At 50.4% G+C, this 23,039-nt stretch overlaps 1 protein-coding gene across 17 annotated transcripts in view; it reads right to left on the minus strand.

The window, feature by feature from the left end:
* Positions 1–23,039, minus strand: part of LOC111159674 (calcium voltage-gated channel subunit alpha1 C) — a 621,933-nt gene that overhangs the window by 550,749 nt on the left and 48,145 nt on the right. For all 17 annotated transcript variants that reach the window (XM_022522246.1, XM_022522244.1, XM_022522241.1 and 14 more), the window contains exons 2-3: positions 13,926–14,256; positions 9,074–9,179 (exon numbers count right to left, since the gene is read on the minus strand). In XM_022522246.1, the coding sequence (XP_022377954.1) occupies positions 9,074–9,179; positions 13,926–14,256 (437 nt within the window). The remainder of the gene's footprint in view (positions 1–9,073; positions 9,180–13,925; positions 14,257–23,039) is intronic.

Consider the following 23,039-nt stretch of genomic DNA (forward strand, 5'->3'; position numbering starts at 1 on the left):
GACGGAACCTCCGACGGGGGACCTCACGCAGGTCTGAAACACAGCGTCCTGCTAATTCTCTCATCTATAAAATCTCTGCCAAAGTTTACCTTAATCCGGCATCTTATCTTTTTTTGAGGCGCAGATTAAGAGTGTAAGTGGTCTACGTTGGTTGAACACAGGGAAATGTTACAAGGAACAGGAGCTAATGTTTAATAAAAGAAGAATCTCTCTTGGGGCACCTGGGTGGCTCAGTGTGTTAGGCCTCTGCCTTCGGCTCAGGTCATGATCTCAGGGTCCTGGGATCGAGTCCCGCATCGGGCTCTCTGCTCAGCGGAGAGCCTGCTTCCTCCTCTATCTCTCTCTCTCCTTGCCTCTCTGCCTACTTGTGATCTCTCTCTGTGAAATAAATAAATAAAATCTTAAAAAAAATAAAATAAAATAAATAAAAGAAGAATCTCTGCTCCTGTGTATCCTCAAACACCAGTCTGTGTTTATTCATTCACGCAAGAAGTATTCAGTCGTGATCATCTGTATGCTTCGTTCTGCAGAATGTATACACTTTCTGTAAAAATTGCTACTTAGAAAAAATAAATAAATAAATGCATAAAGACCGCCTCGGCACTGCTGCCTGCCCCCCTCCCAGCCCCCCGCCCCCCCCCCCCCACCACATGGCACAGAGAAGATTCGCAGATGATGCCGCAGCTTGCTACCTGTGATCAGCTATGAGCGCACCTTACAGCCCTAGTATTACTGCCGAGGGTGGCGTCTGGGGCATGAGGAGGACATGTATGAGGTAGCAATGGTAAATCACGTTTTGTTGATGCATGAAAGCCCACAAAGACAAGACAAGCCTGATGATAAAAGAAATCACAACTCACTGCAGGGAGAGGAGGAGCCTCCCAGCTGGCATTTTTATTCACTGCTCAGATAGAAGCTCTGACGGGGGTCTCTTCACGCCTGGTGGGCAGGTCCCGGACTCATCCCAGGACGTGGAGTGGCCTAAACTACACTGCGGAGTGTCTTCACCCCCTCCAGCTTGGGGATGGGGGAAGCTCAGATTTACAGTGCTCTGGCCCACTTTGGCTCCCTGATCTGTGACCTGGAAGGGACGGACACAGGCTTGTTCCAGGCACAAAACACCTGTGGGTGTGAGGGACGGAGACCCCTACAGGCCACCCAGGGTTGTCCCTTCTGGGTTCATTTTCTCCCCCATGAATGTGTTTCTGCTTTGCTCCCCGTGCAGTCTGACGGTGAGGGTGAGGCATGCGCAGACGCGTGTCAATATTGCCACAGGAGAGTTGCTAGAAACAGGGCCTTTTGGTGTCCTCTCTTAGCCTTCTGGTGTAAAAGCAAGCCTGAGTGCCACCAATCCTGACTTACCCCAAGGAACCAGCTGGAGGGGACAGCTTTCTGCCTCTGGTTCTAAAGGACAACACACATTTGCCGTGGCAGGCACCGTGCTAAGCATTTCTCATACTTTAATTCATTTAACCCTCATGGCCAGCCTAGGTATGCCAACTCTCATCGCTGCCCAACTTTATAGCAGGAAATGGGAAAATCTGACATCCCAACCCTCTTCCTGACGTAACTCAAGAGCCTCTGAGCAACCCATCCCCCTGAGCTCTCTCCACTCCCTCGCAGAGATGCAAGCAAGCCCAGCCCCAAAACAAGTCCTTTTCGGGCCTCTCTGCCTCGGCCGAGAGCCTGGCTCTTGCTCCAGAAAGTACACAGCACTGTTCTTTGCACAAGGTCAAACGCCAAATATATTCTCTTACTATTTCAACCCAAGCCAAGCCTTTGTGGACTTCAGAGTTTGAGAGACCTGGGAGTTTCCCACGTGCAATGCATTCAGCCTGAGCCCAGAGGGGGTTCGACAGACAGCCTACGTACCCCGCACCTCCTGGGTAACGGCTATCGGTGGGACAGGGTATAAATGACGAGCTGCATGGCAGGTGGCACCGCCAGTGACAAGACTGTGAATAATACATAGAGAAATGTCGTGTCATGGGCCATCTTGGTTTCATGATGCTTCGCTAACATGAGGAAAGATAACAAAGATGATGGATTTGGGTGCAGAAGTACAAGTGAGGTGGAGCACAGAACAGACTTTTCTTTAAGTAATGAGAGAAAGAGCCCAAAAAAAAAAAAAAAAAAAATCCAATCCCGGCATACTTTTCATGTCTCAGAAGGAGAAGAAAGCCAAGCGCTAGAAAAATAAATGGGGGTTATATTAAGGAGGCAGAAGAAAGGAGAGGGTGACGGAGAATGTATGGAAGCTGACAAATTTGCAAGGGAAGGCACAGCAGGAGCAGGGGCAGGTGTGGGCTTGCCAGTGTGTGTGAGAAGAAGACTCTCGGCTAATTCTGTGACAGCGCGAGCGCGCTTCGTTAAACAGTCTGTTCTGAGCCCAACAGAGTGGGAAACCTCTCGGCAGCCGACGTGGCCCAGAGAGAGCTGTGGGTAGGCAGTGGCAGACTGGGGCTGGCAAGCCGAAGGAGGGTCCACTCTACGATGACGAGATCAGAGTCACTGTCCTCGGAGAGCAGTCCCCAGTCCCCGGCCTGCGTTGGTCACCGGGGCCGCTGCTTGCCAATGGGACCCCCAGGACCCTCTCCAGACACAGAATGGGGGGGGCTCCGGGCGCAGGGCCTGGGAGTGTACTTTCTGAGCAGCTCTCCATGTGATCCTTACCCCCCGAGGTCTGACCACCACTGCTGTCGCCATCGTCCCTCCTCTGCAGTTTCTGAGAGCAGGACTCTGAAATAGCACTTCCTTAAATGATGGCACCGTGCCATGAAAGTAATGGGAGAATTCTCGCACTTTTATTTAGGGGTACCTAAGTGATTGGGGACCACTTTCTGGCACGACATTGACACTCAGCAAACAGGGGTTACGCGTCTACTCTCTCAGGGCCTCGGTGAGTCTACAGATGCAGACCTACATCCCTTCCTCCTGCACTGGGTCCTGAGCCCAACCTCCCCCTCAAGCAGGTCAATTCACCTGGGACCCCCAGGGCTGCCACAGAGACAAGCCTGAGCTAGTAACCGGTCTCTTTTTTACATTTGTGAACCCTCTGACCTTTGCTGCTAAGGCTCTACTCCCTCAGGTTTCCCTCCTAACCTCTCAGGCCAAACCTTTGTCATGTCCTCCGTGGCTCCTTTCACTCTGTCCACTGGGCGGCCGCAGCCTGGGACACCAGTTCCTCTTGCTGTCCACCCTGCCAGTGCTCCAAGCTGGGCCTGTGGCTTTTCCTTCTGTCTTCTCACTCCTCCCTCTGCAGCACCAACCATCTCCTGAGCCCCTAACCCGTATCTGCTGCCTGTTGGACACCTCCATCCGCATGCTCCTCGATAACACAGCTCAAATTGTACCCCTCAGTGTTTTCCCCTTAAATGTGACCTTTCTCCTGACATCCTCCTGGCTAAGGGCAATCACATCCTCAGAGTCAGCTCTCTCTGCTTCTTCTGCAATATCCAACTGGTCAGAGGTCCAGGGAAGGTTACCTCCTAAATCCACCACCCTCCTCTCTATCCCTGTCACAATTATCCAGACTTCTGCAGTTTCTTTTCTTCTTCACAGTGAGACCTCCATCCAAGCCAGCTTCATTATGCTGCAAAAGCACCCTTTCCCACATATACTCCCAGACCCAGCCCTCTCCTGCTCTGAAGATCTTCAGGAACTTCTCATCACCTGCAGTTAAGTTCAACTGCTGGCGCGGTCCAGGAAGCCCCCCAGCACCTGGCTCTTCTCTTCTCATTCACTTGAAACTCTAGTCATAAAGGGCACAACCCCAGGGCCCTTGCACGTGTGTACCGAAATGACTCTTTCAGCCTGGAAATCCCCTCTTATTGGGAGATGAAACTTAAATATGACCTCCCATGGGAAGCCTTCCCTTATCCCCTTCCCAAAAGCTAAATGAATCCATGCTTCCTCCCTGACACCCTGACCCGTTATAAGACATTTCACTATTTGCAAACATCTGTATGTTTATCTTTCCTGTCTGCTTCTTGAAATATCCCAAACACCGTGCCTGGCTCTTGGCATGCATGTTTGTCAAATGACTGAAGGAGCACAAGATGGACCCATGGAAGGAGATACCGGAGGCAGAATACAAGGCAAGCAGTGACTGCAAGAGTCCAGGCAAAGGGCCATGATGGCCTGGGGGGGATGCTGTCCATGGCAGGATGGTAACACCACCACCACCCCCCACACGGAGCTCTCCTCATGGCACTCTTCTAAGAGCCTTAAACATCTTACCTCATTAATCCTCACAGCAACTTGTGAGGTAGATATTCCCATTTTACAGACAAAGAAGCGAAGGCCCAGAAAGTTCACACAAATGACTTTGGAACTAGAAAGGAAGCTAAATGTGATGGCCCTATCTGAATCTGCTCGATGAGCATGGTGAGGGGCAGAAGGTGTTCAAGGTGACTGTGCATGACATCAAGGTTGACAGAACCAGCGACTAGGCTAAAGGCAAAGGTCAGAAGCAATGTTCATGCATGGTTTCTTTTACATTCTTTTTTGGAGTCCGGTTGTGTGAGGAGAGGGAAGTTGAGTCCTACATGGACTTGCCTGTCTGAGGGGTCTGCGGGACATCCTGGCACATATCACTATGGGCCAGGACCGCCCTGGGCGTTTCCTGCCGGCTGCTGGCCCTTCTCTGCCCCAGAACCCCGGGCGGGAGCATGACTTCCATCTACCAGGCTAGGGATCGGAGCTTCAAGAAGACAAAATAACTCCACATGAAGATCCAGATTAAGAGACAAAGTGGTAAGGCCAAAGCATGGACCCACAACAGCCCAACGAAAAATTTAGCACTATCCAAAAACCCAGTAGTTCCCAAACCTGACTAATCCTTAGCCCCTTAACTCCAGCCCAGTAGGAATTTTTCCAAATGCATATTCCCAGGCCATGCCCCAGAACTACTAAATCGGGATGCCTGGGTGGCTCAGTTGGTTGGGCAGCTGCCTTCGGCTCGGGTCATGATCCCGGCGTCCTGGGATCGAGTCCCACATCGGGCTCCTTGTTCTGTGGGGAGCCTGCTTCTCCCTCTGCCTCTGCCTGCCACTCTGTCTGCCTGTGCTCGCTGTCTCTCTCTCTGACAAATAAATAAATAAAATCTTTAAAAAAAAGAAAAAAAAAATCTGAATCAGATCTACCCACACACTGGCATCTTTCTGTTGAGGTTATCCAAGTGGTTATATCAATCAGGGCGGTCTCAGGAGTTACTGCCCTGGTCCATGGGCCCCTCTAATGCAGGAAACACTAGTCCGGGCCTTAGGGAAGCGCTCAGAGCTGGACACCTAAGTCTAGGAACAACTTAACTAGAAAGGGAACATGAAATTGTAGAAGTAGCTGAGCTCACCAAAGGGAGACCACAAAAAGAGAAAATAAAAGGACCAGGACAGCGACCTGGTCAAAGTTCCCGTAGAAACAAGACTAGAAACTAGAAGAAGGGAGAGAGTAGGAAGAGATAGGAGGGGACTTAATAGTAACTCTGTCCCAGAGCCAACAGACAAAGAGTTCTACAGAGGGCATCTCACAACAAGAGATGCTGCAGGGAGAAGGGGGAAGAGGAAAGCCCAAATCACAAGGTTCATATTGGCTACATCCGGGGAGCAGAATGATAGCCTGGCCTATAAGCCAATGTGGGTTTGGCTTCATTGGTTGTTTCAGGGGTTTTCTAATGCCCCTTGGCCACCAGGTCAGTGACCTTCAGTGTCCCAGGGAAGGTATGACACAGTGGGATGCAGAGAACAGGAGTCACACATGGCTTCAGAGTCCAAGGAGTGTAAGCCAGGGCACTGAGGACAGTCTGCATGACCACGGGGGGCTTCTGCTGTGCCACCTTGCCCAAACAAAGATCCCAAGTTTGCGAACCTGGGAGCATCAGCCAGGAAACAAAAACGAGTGAGACCCTGGGATATGTCCTTGAAAGGGGGCCCGTGAAATCTTCACCATGTCTCCATTCTCACAGCCCCAGCATGGCCAGGAGAGGTCTGGAGCTACAGATCAAGAGACCCCATGTTGGGAACAAGACAGCCCACCGCCTGCGTGGACCAAAGACCAAGGCCCCTCCAGGAGGGACAAGGCCACTTCAATAGTATGATTCAGCCACACCAAGAACAGCACGTCCCCTTGGCTCCACAACGCAGTGGCCCTGAGCTACAACTCCCGGAAAGGGGCTGAGAGCCCTGACCTTACAGAGGTGAGGTTTATGGCCGCAGGCAACAGGAGTCACAAATCAGGCAGAATGGTCAGTGAGAGAAAAGCAAAAACAAGTTGCATTTCTTTCCCTCCTGAGTTTGCCAACTGAGATCCATATCTTTTACTTCCTAGAGATGGGGACAGAACACAGAGAGCACGGAGCTGAAGAGAGCAAAAACAAACTGGCCAAAGTAGCAAATGCGTACTCTTCCTGAAAAAACATGTCAAGATTAAAATTTTAAAATTACATATATATTAAAGGAAGCTCGGATAGAGCAGAATTAGGGAAGCATGTGCCTATGTCTTTGTGTGTGTCCGTGTGTATGTCCGTGTATGTCTACGTATGTATGTATGTGTTTCTGTGTATCTGTGCATATGTGTATGTTTGTGTGTCTGTGTGTGTCTATGTCTGTCTGTGTCTGTGTCTATGTGTGTCTGTGTGTATACATGTCTGTGTGTGTGTCTGTTTCTGTGTGTGTGTCTGTATCTATTTCTATGTATGTATCTGCATGTGTGTGTTTCTCTGTGTACATGTGTCTGTGTGTCTATTTCTACGTGTGTGTCTGCATGTGTCTCTGTGTCTGTGTGTGTCTATGTGTGTTAATGTGTCTGTGTATGTATGTCTGTGTCTCTCTGTATATGTGTATCTGTGCGTGCATGTCTGCACGTGTATCCATGTGTGTGTGTGTGTGTGTGTGTGCCTGTACGCTCCTGTGCCCTCATGTGTGTCTGGGTGTCTGTGTGTGTTTGGACTGGGGATAAAGGAAACATGAGCACGCTTCCTTCCCTTAGTAAGTCACTGGCCAAGCTGTGACTTGAAAGAACAAGGAACTACTCTAGCAATGAGAAGCCCCTTTCCAACCTTGCACCCTCTGTTCCACACACCCCAAATTCCTAGTAACTTCACGACAAAGTTTGCTAGCTGTCCCCATCCCCTCTCTCCCTCCACCTATGTAACCTCCCCCCTCATTTGTAAGGAAGAAAAGAGCAACAAGGCACTGACTGGGAGGTCTCGTGAGGCCCTGGTTTTCATGCCGGTGTTACTCTTTTTTTTAAATACAGCTTTACGGAGGTATAATTGACATACCATAAAAGTCACCCCTTGTTAAGGGTATGATGCCAAGATTTTTAGTGCAGTCACACAGCTGCGCACCCAGCTTCAGAACACCTCCATCACTCTGCGGTGGGATTTTAAAAATCCACTGTCCCTCCAACAGTCTCTGTACCCGGCAACCTCCTCCCTAGCTCTGGACTAGGTCCAACACAGCCCCTCATGGTCTCCCCAGCCCGGCCGCCCCCAGCAAGTGCAAGCTTCCCAGCCCCAGATGCAGCCAGCGCAGGCTGCCCTCTCTGAGCAGCGCCTCCCCTGCCCCCCACTGCTGCTAATCCCCCAGGGAGCTGGGCCAGAGGGGCTGAGGCAGAGACTAAAGGCAAACCCCCTAAAACTCTCTGTCCACCTTCCCCACTGCTGTTGCCTGGAGTCCACCCAAAGCCTCACCGTCTTCGGAACAAGACACAGAGTCTTCCTTTTTTTTAAGTTGCAGATTAAGTGCGAAGCTGCGGGGGTTTCAGGAGGCTGGGAGAGGGGGGTGGACACGCAGAGAAGGACAGCCCATGGAAGGTGCTCCTCCTTGAAGCGCCATTCCGGAGACACTTTTGCTTGTACTTATTCTGACACAGGAAAGATTTCTTGCCTGTTAAGAGACAAGGTCACGCCTCAGAAGGCCGCGAGGACGGCAGCAAGGGCTCCGCCTGCTGACTCTGGCCGTGTCATCCCTTGGAGCTCCCGGGCCAGCTCTGGAACCTGTCCCTGACACGCCACCCCAGCCGAGCCACACTACCTTACTTGGTGTGGAGCCAGGCCTAACTGACTGGGGAATGCAGCAGAGGAGTTGAAAATGTGCCTCCGATTCAGATGCTGAGGGGACTAAAGAAAAATGTTGAAGGTTAAGAAGCGGAAGAACGCCAGCCGTGATGCCATCCACAGCCAGCAACAAGGGAAAGGAGAATTTGGTAACCCTCCTGCTTCTTTTCAGAATGATCTCATCAGACAGTCCCATCTCGCTAATTAGAGGAAGGTGCTGATGATGGGGAAAGATGCATTTGGTGGGAATCACGGGAAAAGTTATGGTGTCTGCAGGAGAGGGCAAGAGAGACAGGCTTTTCCTACGGCCTGTGGCAGAGGCATCCCGGACTGCCCCGATTTTGCCAGCTGCATTCCAGAGCTCTTTTCCTCCCATGCCCAGACGGAGCAAAGGCCTCTGTAATGACTTCACGCTCGGCCAAAAGTAAACACACTCCACGCTTTTTCCATGGACAAATTCTAACCCCGAACTGCCAGCAGCACTGGATTCCCAACAATCCAAATGGAAAGCCATCTTTCCCAAGAAAATAAAACCTCGTCAACTAAATAATGCATCTTGGCTGCAACAGGAAACTTTCCTAAAAGCTTCCTAGAAATTGCTTCTTGCGCAGTGATACTACAGATCACCTGAGCAAACCCTACCAACGGGACACCATCGCTCAAAATAAATACAAAAATGATCCAAGAACAAAAGCTTGCTCCTGCAAACACCTGCACGTGCAACTTAGGCAGCACATTTTGTAGCCTTCGACACACAGACACAGACACGCACACACACACACACACACACAGCTCACCACCACCTAATTGAAATATTCTTCCTGAAAACGGGCTGTGATAAGACAGGTGCTGATCTGAATAGACAGCAACAGCACTTGAGCTCTGAGGTTGGCAGCACCCCTGCACGTGTCGCACGCACATCTCACTTCTCCCCACATTCCACCTGGAATCCGTGTGATCCGAGCTCGGTCTTCCACCGAGGGAGAAAAGCAGAGAGAGACGGGATGGTCGACTTACCAGGTTGGAATTGGTGGCGTTGGAGTCGTCTTCTGGAAAGGGAATATAGATCGCTAAGGCCACACAATTGGCAAAAATAGTCAGTAAAATAATTATTTCAAATGGTCTGAGGAAGAGAGTTAAGGAAGTCAATGCTGCGGAAAGCACAAGTGAAACAAACATACATATACATATATTTTTAAATGAATCAAAGATTCCTAAGAATTTTGTTTTAACAATACATTCCAAGCCCCTTGTATTCTGAAAAGAAACATATGCCTTTTTAAGTGCTTCTAATGGGTCCCCGCCAAAATTTTTCCTAATATGTCAAAAGTAGTGGAGGCCAGTCGCGTGCCAGAGTAAACACAGATTTCTAAAAACTTTTTTCCTTCTTCTTTTATTTATTTAGATGGCGTTGGACTTCATTTTCCCCCGTGTGTGCTTGGGGTTGCTTCTACAGAGCAGGGTCTGCTCCGGTCGGGATGGGCAGTCCCCCCAACACCCCTTCTCTTGTGGTTTCCATGCTGCCCCCGCCCTGGGGGGGACTCGAGCTGGGGGGCGGGAGAGGTGAGACAGAATTGAGGCAGACTTGACGTTAAGATTTTCCTTTGAAATTTGGAGATTTACTTTTGATCTTTTAATCTGAAGTTGGGAGTGGTTATTCTTTTCTCCTACTTTATTTCCTGACACCTTCCACGGAACCTGACGACGACTAGGTGCTCTGGACCCTCAAGAGCGTGGCAACCTATGTCCTGTCCTTCAGGGCAGGGCCACCATCTTTCCTCCAACCCTCTTCAGTCTGTGGAGGCCCCACCTTCAGGGGCCAAGCCTTATGTTCTAGCCTTATGTTCTTGACTTCTGTTGGAGTGTGCTGGGGATCTGGAGGGACAAGCCAACTTCACTCACTAACAGCCATGCACTTCGTGAGGCTCTTGGGCCCAGATTTCTTTATCAAAATACTGGACAGAACCCATTCTCCAGGGAAAGAGGAGTTAATATGATACTGGTCCCTCCACCCTGCACCTACAGCTGAGGACCAGAGAGGGGAAGCTTCAAGGGAAGGCCAGTTCATGGTCTTTGGACCCCATCTTCCCCAGCACTGCCCTGTTTTCGGCCTCGTCCATGGAGCCCGACAAGATAAGGAAGGGAAAGAGGATGGAAATCTCTAGAAGAAGGGAACAACTTCCTCTCCCAGGGAAATCTGTACTCACGAAGTTAATGAACTGAAGCAGGGAGAGAGACCTTAGAGATCATCTCGTCCAAACCTCTGAGGCCCAGAGAGCCTGAGAAACTTTCCTGAAACCCCACAGTGGGTACTTCCCAGTCACACCTAGAACCCTGAGCACAGAGTCCAGCGTTCACTCCCCCACCGTGAATGGCCTCTGACCTACGTTAACAGGGCAACTCTGGGCCTGGAAGGCACATTGGTCATGGCTTTAGCCGCTGTGCTGGTCATGGAGCCCCCTCAGCCGCACAGGTGTAGCCAGGGGTCCATTTACTAGCACACCTCATGAAGGCTGTCATTTTCTTTGTGTGCCCTGATATCAGGAAGATGACGTGCAGTCTAACCCCCTACTTGACAGATACAGAAAACAAAACAATCTCTCCCAGGTTCCACGCTGACCAGTAGCAGGGCCAGGGCCAGAACCAGACCTACTGACCCATCTTCTCCAATAGGCCATGCTGCCCCTTGAGTTGACCAAGGAACCAGTAAGGACGCTGGTGGTGTTGAAGACAGTGACAACAGCAGGTGGGACAGTGGCTGACACCACTGTGTGGTGCTGGGCCCTGCTCTGTTCCGCGCAAACCCCCGAACTGAACGTGCAGTTACCATCCCCGTTTCTAACGGAGGAGACAGAGAGGTGAAACGCTAACTTGCCCAACATCACATAGCTTGTGGTAGGATGGGATTCAAACCTAGGAAGTCTGGTTCTGAAGTCGGAGTTTGCAAGGACGACTTACTCTACACTGATCTCTAAGCTGATCTCTCCTGATGTCACTCTGAAGCATTTTTAGAAAGTTCATACTTTAGACCTCCTACCACGAAACTCCTACCACAGAACTTCTTCCCTCCTAGCCAGTTCCCCACCTGCTTACGAAAGTCCCATTCTGTCCAGGGGCTGGTCGGTTTCATTCCCGTCGTCTGGTCCCTTGTGCCCCCCCCACCCCCCACCAGGGCTACAGCACATCGGTTCAACTGAGTCAGACCTCATGCACCTGTCCTCAAATGTCAACTCCTTCCTTCCACCAAAGTGGGTGGCGGCTAAGCTTGGGTGTTTCTTACATAATCACTTCTACACCTTCCCCTAATCCAGGCGACACATCCATCACCTTATGCTAAAAGTCCCTGGCTACTGCTGGAGATGATAATGTATAAAGAAACCAATCAGGCAGATAAGAAAAGCCATGAGCTGCGAAGTGGAAGAGAAGCCAGGTAAAACCTGGAAACGTACTGTGTCACCCTGTGACAGCCAGAGCATTTTTTAAACTGTCTTTCCTTCTTAATGACAGCATTGGACTCCACTCTTTCCAGGAACGCAGACAGGCGAGTACACCAGACCACCTCCTGACCTGTCCAGCTATCCTTCCAGGGCAATGTGGGAATGCCATCCACTAGTGCTGTGGAAGCTGGGCCTGCTTCCTTTCCTGCAGGAGGGGAGGGCACATTCCCCCAGTTGGGGTGGCACAGCCTGGCTAACACTGCTGCTGACTTGGTCAACGGACCTTTCACAAGTCCCTGCCTTGGGCCCCCTGTGGCTCTGTGACCAGTTTCCATGGACAGTGCCCCAGACACCGCCATTACAAAGCCCCCACTCTCCCACACTCCCCCTCCTGCCCTGTGTGCTGCTCTCTCCCCTCTTCACTTCCTCCCAGGCCAGTAAATCACCACCTGCTGCTCCATTCTGCACAGAGGGCTGCCTCTCAGGGAGCTGTCCGTCCCAGGAGGGGAAATCAGAGCTGATGAAGTTAACTCATACGCACGGAACACATCCCCTGACGTGTTTTTCTGAGCAGGCTCCCACAGGCACAGACCCTGCCGCCCTTGCTGGTTTCTGCCACTGGAGATGAGGAAATGGAAGCTCTGGAGATTCCAATGACCTGTGACCACTCAGAATACAGGGGGCAGCACCATGATGGGGCGTGGTCCAGGCCCCAGATCCAGGTCCCTCCACATCCCTGTGGGCTGGACAGTGTCCCCTGAACATGTACCCTAGTACGTCTCCTCTGTGCTGTGGGTGCATGGGGAGGGGCACATGCATGGACTGGGGACTTGGAGAACCTGGATTTAAAACCCAGCTCTGGGGCGCCTGGGTGACTCAGTGGGTTAAGCCACTGCCTTCGGCTCAGGTCATGATCTCAGGGTCCTGGGATCGAGTCCCGCATCGGGTTCTCTGCTCGGCAGAGATCCTGCTTCCCTCTCTCTCTCTCTGCCTGCCTCTCCATCTACTTGTGATCTCTCTCTGTCAAATAAATAAATAAAATCTTTAAAAAAAAAAAAAAAAACCCAGCTCTGTGAGTTGCAGGCTGTGTGATCTGGGCCAGATCTTCAGCTTCTCCAGACCTCAGTGCCCTCCCCTTTGGGGGAACCTGACCCACATGGGCCCCAGCTCTCCCACTGCATGGTTCTGATGGAGCCGTTGTGACAGCATCATGTTGGGGCTGCCCAGAGCTGGGCCTCTGAGCCGGGCCTCTCACCCGGTCCTCTGGGAACAGGAAGCCTGCCTAGCTACTCAGGACAGATGGCCAGCTCTCCAGCCGCCACATGGCTTATGCTGCCTTCTCTTAAAGTTACCTTTTGAGTTGAGGGCTTCAAACATTTACAGAACTGACGTTTCTTGCTAAACAGAAACTCTTCCCTCCCGAGCGATCTTCTTTGGCCTTTCAATCCCTACCTACTAAAGCTCTTCAATCTTTCCATGGAAGCTCATGGATAACATAGAACCCTCCCATCCTGAGCCCCAGGAGACATGATAACCCGCCTGAATGAATTCTTATTATGAAAATACCCAACACTAAGTCCCAGAGTTCTAGTCCCGTCTGTCACTAACCGTATGACCATGTGGGGCCCAATGTCATCACTGGGCCAAGTCAGGGCTGGACCTACTGACCTTGAAGATCCTTTCCATCTCCACCACCCCACAATTCTCATGATGTTAAGGGGCCTGTAATTCCATAGTGAGAGCCTGGCCCTTCAAAGCCATTTTCTCAGAAGGGCCCACTCACCAGGTAGACATGCAAAGTGGACCTGCGTTTGAAACTGCAGGCTAGTGCTCTCCACTTTGGCTGCCCGGGAGAATGACCTGGAGAACTTTCGTATATGCCTGGGTGGGGCTCAGGCACCTGTGTTTTCTTACAACTTTCCAGACATGCCAATGTGCAGCCAAGTTTGAGAACACCTGCTCCTAGGCCTTGAACCAAGAGCCAGGGTAGGTCACTGACCACTGCCCTCTCGCATTTCTCGGGCTCCCTCCTCCTACAGAGAGCGGAGGTCACAAAACTACACCAGGCCCATGACACAGGAGGCAAAGAAGCCTAGGGGATAAGCAGCACGTGACCACTATTCACCCACCACACCGGCGGATCACGGGACAGGCTCAGCTATGTTAGATGATATCTCATAACCTCTCAGGATTACTTTCTCAAATGGGGCTTTTGGGATGAAAAAAAATATATGAGGAAAAAAGACCCTGCTTGTCACTCCAGCAGATCCCTGGGCCCTATCTCCAGACATTCTGATTCATTGAGTCTCGGGCAGCACTGAAAAAACTGCGTTTACACAGCGCCCCAGGGACGCAGATGCAGTGGGTCAGGGAGCAATCATGGGGCTGGCCCCTCTGGGGCTCCCGGGGGCAGCCCGCCCAGGCCCAAGCACAAAGGATATTTCCATTCGACGATGCTGATGCACGCCCTCCTGATGGGGTTCTTCAGAGTCAGGCAGAGCAGGGCGCGGGGCGGGCGCGTGGCCGTCGTGCTGCCCTGCTTCTTGGGCTTTCCATACTGCTGCCGCTTCCGCTGCGTGGAGCTGACCGTGGAGATGGTCGCGTTGCCGGCGCTGCCCATCAGCTTGGCCTGCCGGGCCGCATCAATGGCCGCCTGCCAGGACAAGGCAGCCCCCGGCGTAGGGATGTGCTCAGGGGCGAGCCCTGCAGCAGCATTGGCGTTCATGTTGGCATGAGCTGGGCGCGGGCTCCCATAGTTGGAACCTGCAGGAGCAGAAGACAGAGGATGGCAGTTACTAGGGAGAAAACAGGAGAGTTTGGAAAAGGAACCCAGACTCTCAATTAAAAAAAAAAAAATCTTATTTCGAACTATTGCGAGGGCCTGGGAGGCAGACCACGCAAACATGAGTGTGTGCTGCTGAGAAAACAAGAGTCAGGAAAACTATTCTTGTCCCAGTTTGGCTGTGTGACCTTGGGCATGTCGCTCCTCCTCTCCAGTCTCACTGACTCATGTTAGGCGACCAGACAGAGGAGATGTATGCATTATAGCATACATGCATGGCACATGTATGGACCTGGAAAAATGGAGCAAGTGGGAAAAGGAGGACACGGAAAACGGTACATATGCAAAGTGATCTGTCGATCACATTTGTAAGAACACACAGAAATAAAGGATATGCATTTAATATAATACAATGGAAAATTGTAATTCATTCAAGTCTCTGCACCCAAGTTCCAAAAATAAAAATAGTATAATGAAATGAAGGCATTGGACCAAAGTTAGGTCACCTCCAGGTACCTCAAACCCATCTGGGCAATGAGTGTTGGTTGACTAGGAGCGGGCTGAGGGCTGTGATGGTTTTACATTATGTCAGTAAATCCTTTGACATTCCTCCCATTAGGAAAGTGGATCTATGTCCCTTCCTCCTGAAATGGGGTTGGTCTCTGGTGACCATCCCACCAATAAAGTACATAAGAAATGACAGTCTGTGCCTTTCAAAACAACGCTGTGCACGCTCTGAGGCTGCCATGGGGTGAGAAAGCCCAAACTAGCCAACACAGAGAGCCCATGTGCAGGGAGAGACTCCCAGCCACTCCCCAGCTGCTCCACTCACCATCTGACCGCAACCTCATGAGAGAGACTTGAGCAATTCCTGACCCCTAGAAACTGTGGGAGGCAGCCAGGTGCTTACTACTACAAGCACTTTGTTTTGGAGTGATTCATCATATAGCATTCGATATCGGGGAAAGGGAGCTGTGCATGGCTGGGATTGACAGGATAGGGTAGAGGGGACACAGGGAGGAACCCTGTTTGGGAACCAATAAAATCCAGAGTAAAGGCATTCACACTTCTCTGGTGTAAGGGCAACTGAAGCCTTCAGGACTGCCTCTAAGACTGCCCACTTGGGGGACGCCTGGGTGGCTCAGTGGGTTAAAGCCTCTGCCTTCGGCTCAGGTCATGATCCCAGGGTCCTGGGATCAAGCCCCGCATCGGGCTCTCTGCTCAGCCAGGGAGCCTGTTCCTCCTCTCTCTCTGCCTGCCTCTCTGCCTACTTGTGATCTTTGTCTGTCAAATAAATAAATAAAATCTTAAAAAAAAAAAAAAAAAGACTGCCCACTTGATGGGCCCTCCCCCTCGGATCAGCTGGATGCCTCACCTTAGATCTTCCAAGGTTTACCCATGATCAGCTCAGCCTGGGCCCAGGCAGTACCCCAGAACAGAGGCACGACATTGAGACTTGTCACCTGGTCAGGTGCAGCAGGATCAAGAGAAGCAGCAGAGAACGGGGTGACAGTGTGGGCAGAGAGTCTGGCATCTGATGCCACATCAGTTGCCCAGAGAACCATGGCTGGAGCAGGTATGTCGCTTCCAAGGCTCCCCACAATGACCCTCCCCTCTGCTCTGTGCACACAAGGCTCTTGCAGGGAAACTGCTGGGCCCAGAACAAACTGCCTTGGGGAGCCGTCTCTCTCCTTGCTGCAGCTCACTGTTATTCAGATGAACACTTGACACCTCTCCCAGCCACCCCTCCCCACCCTTATCTTGGATCCATCCTTCTATGTTTGACCTTCAAGATGACTTTTGCTCCCCTTGTGACCTGTCTAGACACCATCACCTCCACCACCAGCCCTGTTGTCCTCCACCCCCCACCCTGCCACGCCCCGGGCATCAGCAATGACCTGGCTTAGCCAGACAGGACGCAGAGACACTCTGTCCTAGAGATGGACCCCAGCAACCTCATCGGGCTCCTGATCTAGCCATACCCTGAGCTTTCTGGTTATATTACTTAAGTAACCTAGCTTAGGCTAACTCAAATTGGGTTTCTGTCCTTCGCAACCAAAAAAGACCTGACGAATGTGCTTGTTCAATGCTACAAAGTTTGTACCTGTCTGGACTGTCATTTTTGCTGAATTCCAAAATCTATGTCCTTTCTATCATCACACCCGCAACAGACAATAAATAAGTTTCGACTCTTGTGCCAGCTGATTGACAGGACAGACTAATATGCTGGCCCTAGAGGATTCTGAGACTTCTCCATGTATAAGAGGAAAGTATGTCATGATAGATTAGTGATGTCTGCCATGGGTACAAATGGTAGGGAATGGTATCACAGATGCCACGACTTTACCAGCCCTATGTGATACCAAGATGAGCACATCAGGTCTTCTTTAGTACCAGCTGGCCCACTGTCTCCCTGTCCCCTGACAGTTCCCTCCTGCACTATTGCCATCTGGTCCCTGTAGCATTAGAGCCCCGCCCCCACTCCCCCGGGCCCAGAAAATTGCCTCTTTGCTAGACTCAATTCATGGCTATATTCTCAATGTGGCACGGGCCCCTGTCTCACGTCTATTCCATCCTCCTCCCCTTTCCTCTGCTCCAGCTGCTCCAGGCAGCTGCTGCACCCCTGGGGGTAAAGTATTTTACCCAGAATGTCAGGATCATGGAGAACCCAACACTTGCTACGAGAAGTCCTCTCTCTCACATACCTTGTCGTTACCCTCCCTGCACTCACTGTGTGGATCCTAAGCATAAAGCAAAGAAGACCCCGATATGACTGAGGCCTTCATGTTTCTTATAATACCCCAGAGGAAGGAATTCGAAGACAGTATCTGAATTAATAAAGGCACCCGAAGCTTCAGAACTGCTTCAGTAACCAGCAAGCATCCGTATCTCCATTTAACACATAGAAAACAAAGGAGTGTATGACTCATTAAAGGTCACAAAGTGAGACAATGAAAGAGCTCTGCAGCATGTACAGGACTCGTGGTTCACTGCTAGACTATCCTCCGCCTCCTCAGAACTCAGCCCTGTGCCCCACATGCACACACACGTGTGCGCTCACGTCCATGTCCACAAGCAAAGCACACATCTCCTACTGGGTTTACGGGCCTTGAGGTTGAAGGGGCTGCTGCATTTTGGACCTGAGAACATCCTTGATGTTTGGCGTGATCTCCACAGGAAGGAGTCCACTGTGTGAACAGCCCTTTCACTAACCCTCAGGGTGCCTCTGGGATGAATGAAAGTAGAAGGTGTCCTTGTTTCTACCGGCTGCGTTGGAGAGACCAGTGACCAGTGATGAGGGGCCTAATCTCATGTCTTACTGGGTTTGCTGGGAGTGCTGGAACTCTCATTTTGTCCATTCAGTCCGTGATGTATAATTTTTCCTTCCTAGACTCCCTCACTGCTCAGTATGGGCAGCACGTTATCGATTCTATTTTAGTTCCGAGACTAACTTCTCGTAAGTTAGTCTCAAGACTAACTTTATGTAAAAGCAGCAGACCCCACCACCATCAGCCCCTCCAGACCCCAAATCTCCTCTACAACAAGCCCATGGCACCCCACCCCTTCCTGCTGATTACTGTCTTCAAACTCCAATCTTTGTACTCACATCCAATGCACCCCAAGGGGGTGACATGGGGAGCAAGGTGACCAGGGCTCCTCAGAGCCAAGATGTGGTTCTGAGAGCCTTGTCCTGGCAGGCTAACTTCAGTCACCCTGCATGGTGGGTGACCTTATTTACATTCCCAGAGCACAAGGACCTCTCAGGAGCACACCATCTGGAAAAAGCGCATACGAAGAAGCCCATGGGGAAAAACGGAATGTCAACCTCTCCCTAGCCAAAGAACAAAAAAAGAGCCTCCAAAATTTTGGTCCTGGATGCTCTGAGCACTATCACAGCGATGTGAGCTAACTAAGGGCCCTGCCATAGTAACACAGAGCCACATACGGGCGAGACAGATGTGGCTCCTTCCGGCTAGCCTCCACTAGGGCCCAGCTTAGCCTCCCCTTCTCCTAGCAATGTCCCCCCATCCTCTAGTATGGCTCCCCACCCAGACCTGCGGCTCTCGTAGGATCTCCAGGTTCCCACTCAGGAAGGGGGCACCACCATCCAAGAATTCCAGGAATGGAAAATCACCACCTTAGGCTCAACATTTTTGAACCCAGAGCAGTGCCAAGGAGGAAGGGCAAGCAGCACCGTGTCCCTGATGGCTTTTGTTAGCATGAAATAACCACCCAATGCAAAGAGACCAATTTTCAAATTATAAAGCTGATTCAAAGCTCTGTCTCCTGGCTGCCACAGCTGAAAAGATGCCACCGTCTAAGTCTGCTCCGGCTCCTGCTTTCCTGAACTATTTTTACTGTTGTTCTTGTCCCTGAATGAGCCCCAGAGCAGCAGCTCAGCAGATCAGGCCCCGCACAAACAGGTGGTTGCCCGCAGCGGCGACCTTGCCCTCACGTGGAAGAAAATGATTCCCATTTGTCAAATGGCCCAGCTCCCCTGACTTCAGCAGCGGCTCGCTCCTCCCACACACAGCGGCTGCTGCCTCTCCAAGGGACCAGGATGAGGATAAGACCCCTGCACAAACTGGTCAGCCACAGGTCAGTCTGCTCCGCAAGGTCCAAGGAAAGAGTCCAAGTCAGGAGGCAGTGGCTTATGTTTCCTTGGGGTCCCCAGCCCCATGGAGCTGGGGACACAGAAGGTGTTCAGGAATGAAAGAGTGGATTTTTTTTTCCCTTTAATCCATCTCCATCCATACACCTGATTCAGGGTCTTACTGCAGAAGATGTTCAATATCTATTTGCTAACAGCAGCAGTATGGTGATGTCATGATAAAGATGAAGGCTGATAAGAGGTAAGCACTAGAAACTGATGGCGTCAGCCCGTCTATGCCCTAAAGCACGAGCTTATTCAGGTTCTTCCACTTACTTCTTGGATATAGTTGTTGGGATTTCTTTTTTTTTTTTTTTTAAAGATTTTATTTATTTAGGGGTGCCTGGGTGGCTCAGTGGGTTAAAGCCTCTGCCTTTGGCTCAGGTCATGATCTCAGGGTCCTGGGATAGAGCCCCACGTCAGGCTCTCTGCTCAGCAGGGAGCCTGCTTCCCTTCCTTTCTCTCTCTGCCTGCCTCTCTGCCTACTTGTGATCTCTGTCTTTCAAATGAATAAATAAAATCTTTGAAAAAAAAAGATTTTATTTATTTATTCGACAGAGAGAGAGATCACAAGTAGGCAGAGAGGCAGACGGGTGGGGGGGGGTAAGCACGCTCCCCACTGAACAGAGAGCCCGATGCAGGGCTCGATCCCAGAACCCTGAGATCATGACCTGAGCCGAAGGCAGAGGCTTAATCCACTGAGCCACCCAGGTGCACCCAGTTGTTGGGATTTCTGAAGGCAGAGCTTGGGAGCCATGACTTCCATCTCCCAAGCCACCCCCTAGCCCAGGCCTCCATCTGTTTCTTGTCCAGAAGGCTGCAGTAGCCCCCTGGCATTTCTCTCTCTCTTTGCTTGTCCCCAATCCAATCTCCATGCAGCAACCAGAGTGACCTTTTAAAAATATAAATCATAAATCAGCTCCTGTCATTCTCCCAGATAAATCTCTTCAGAATCTAGACTCGTTGCCATGACTTATGAAGCCCACATAGGTTGGCCCCAGCTGCTTCTCTGAGCTCATCTCATTCCCCTCTCAGCCTGGTCCAAGGCAATCATCACATACTGGCCTCATTTCACTCCTCCAAAATGCTCCCTCCTTATATGCCACAGTACCTTTGTACATACCTAGAATGTTATTCCTTATTGCTTCTGGCTTGGTGATTCCTTCTCTCACCTCAGGTTTAGGCTTAAATAATTCCTTCTCACAACCCCCAACCCTTATCCTCTAATGTAAATAGGCAGAGTTCTAGTCAAACACTTGACTAGAGATGCCCAAACTCCCGGCATATAGAGATCCCCAATTAGCCACGTGTGAGGAGAAAAGCACAGTGCTGCAGATGAACTTGGACAGCACAACCTCCCTCTTCGCCTTAGCACCTTCATCTGTGCACGAGGGAGCTCACCGCTAAAGACAAGACTTAGTACACACAACAGCAACCCAGACTGATTTATGGAGCAAGAAGCAGCAGTTCACACTGGGCAGGGAGAGAACAGAAAATGCATTTCCTCCTGAGGTCCTAACCATCCTCTTACTTAGCAAGCTCCCCAGGGCAAAGGAAATGCTTTCTCTCGGGCCAGGGTGTCACCTGAGACCTTTGCAGAAGCCCATTTCACTCTTGCTGTCTGTCATCTCACTACAGTGACCAGGGGCCTCCATTCTCTTTAAAAGTACAGCAGCAAACCTGGAACAGAAACCATGCTTTCTCTGCCCATTAAAGACCAAATGACTAGAAAGCAGGAAGCCATTAATCTTCTCTATCTAGAGTGTTACAGAGATAGCTGGGAAACTCGAACTGGGAAGATACTGTCTCCTGGTTTTCAGATACCCAAGGCCCTGTCTGCCTTAAGCCCAGTGGTGCTCACTCAGAGAAGCTTCAACTCTGGCTCAACCCCATGTGGCAGATGGGGTAGACCAGTGGACTAACTCAGCAGCAATTCCAACCACCGTCTGCTGTCCCTGCCTGTCCTGCAGATGCCAAAGAGCTAGAAACTCTAATTTCCAACCTCCCTCGTAGCTGGACTTCCTGATGTGGCTATGGAGTTTGGCCAACCCAAGAAGCGAATGAAACTAAGTATGGTAAGGAGGCCATCTATTTCACAAGGCTCTGGTGATGCTTTCCTGATGCCTGGAACGTCAATAAGGTGGTGTGACCCTGGAGCCAGCTCTTGCTATAGTGGCTTCCAGATTCCTCGGCTGCCTAATTATACCACAGTCCCAGTCCCCTTGATGGGTCAGCTCTGCAGCCTTGTTCTGGGAGTCATTCCTAGAGGTCCAACCTGCTCTCCCAATACTTACCATGATTTTGTAAGCCCTTAAATTCCTGTATTGAATATGTTTCCTCTCAAAAAGACTATGGCAGTGTCTACTGTAGATCTGAACTCTGCCTGAGTCTATAGTCTCACTGTCTAATAGAACATCTACAATGACAAAAATTTCCTATTAATTCTTCAATGTCCAAAAGGGTAGACACCAGCCATTGTTGATTCTTAAGCACTTGAAATGTAGCAAGTGCAACTACAGAACTACAGCCATTTTAAATTTTATTTAATTTCAATTAATTTACATGTAAATAGCCACAGATGGCTAGTGGCTATCATACAGGACAGCGCAGGCCTACATTAAGAGGAAGTCCTGGTGGAAAGAGCATAATTTGTGATGGAACTTCTTTAAAAAAAGCAATCAAGGACTGATTCAGATGCTGATAGGTGGGTGGATTTTCTGATCAGGAAATAACCACCCAATGCAAAAAGGCATGTGTTCAAAGCATAAGAGGGTCTGAGACCCAACAAACAACTTCAGCAACCAAAAGTCATTTTTCAGTGGTTAATCCTCTTGACAAATGAAGAGAAAGTAATGACCCCAAGGGACAGATGGGAGGCTGATGCTTCCACCCAAACTGAGTGGGTCCTAAGAGAACCCTAGGACATCCCAGCTGAAATGGAACCCGCTCCCCAGACCGAGCACCCAAAGGATCTCCATGGTGTGTCACATCTGCTGCCTCTACCTCTCACCAGAACCATTTTCACACTCTTTTCAACAGCATTCTCTTCCACTCTTCCCTCACCCTTCTACAAACACTGCTCATGAGAGATGGGGATATTCAGAACAGGCCCGTGACCACAGCAGTCAAACGCTCCAAAACAAAGACAGGGACCCAAGGATATCTGTGGCTATCCCCCTGACTAAATCATCCAGACACTGCCTTAAATAAAACCATCTCTTTCCTATTCTACATCCCACTCCTCTCTAATGATGGGACCAAGGCAAAGAACTGCGAGTATTTCAGAAGCCCAAGCTGACGGAAAGAGTGGTCAAACCACTATCGTTCACACCTTCTAGTGATCCAGCAAACTAAATCATCTTTTCTCTGTTCTTCACCGGCAGCTAGTCTAAAGGAGAGAAAGAAAGGAAAAGGAATCCTTGGAGGGACTCCCATGGAAGTCCCTGCAGAGATCTCCCAGTATTACCTTGGCTAGAGGACACTAACCATAAAGTCATTCCCCTCACATTACTCAAGGTCATACTGACATCAGAGAGCAAGCAAAGAAAAATGTTAGAAAACAAACTAATAGATACACACACTAAACCACACTTTCCAACCAAAGATAATAAATTATAAAGATAATAAAACATTTCTTCCACTTATGTCCAAACAGGGAGAGGACAAAAATTGCCACCTCCTGCTATTTGAACGAAGGCACCCCCTGGTGATGGCTAACCTCAATTACAGGACCCAGTAGATCAGTTCAAGTTTATCAAAAGTCAGCATTTCTACTTTTTCAAGTCCACTGCAAAGTAGCCATTTTAGTAAAAGAAATAGATGCAGCCCTGACTGAGGTCAGATACCATCCAGCTGGAAAAACGGAAAAGCCTTCTGCATGCTGATGTCTGGGGACAGGCAAGAGGAATGCCACAAGTCTGACACAGCAATGAGAAGACCAAGCACTGGCTCCGGGTCTCCTTGGCAATGGCTAGTGAGCACCTGAGAGGGGTTACACTCTGGTATGTGGGCCCTTCTCATATTCTCCCAGTGATCTGTAAGCTCCTTGAGAGCAGGAACAAGCTTTGTGGCCACAGAAACCCAGCAGACTGGCTGTCACCTAGTAGGTGCTCA

Source organism: Enhydra lutris, unplaced genomic scaffold, assembly GCF_002288905.1.
Source record: "Enhydra lutris kenyoni isolate GAN:26980312 unplaced genomic scaffold, ASM228890v2 scaffoldscaffold69, whole genome shotgun sequence".
NCBI lineage: Eukaryota > Metazoa > Chordata > Mammalia > Carnivora > Mustelidae > Enhydra > Enhydra lutris.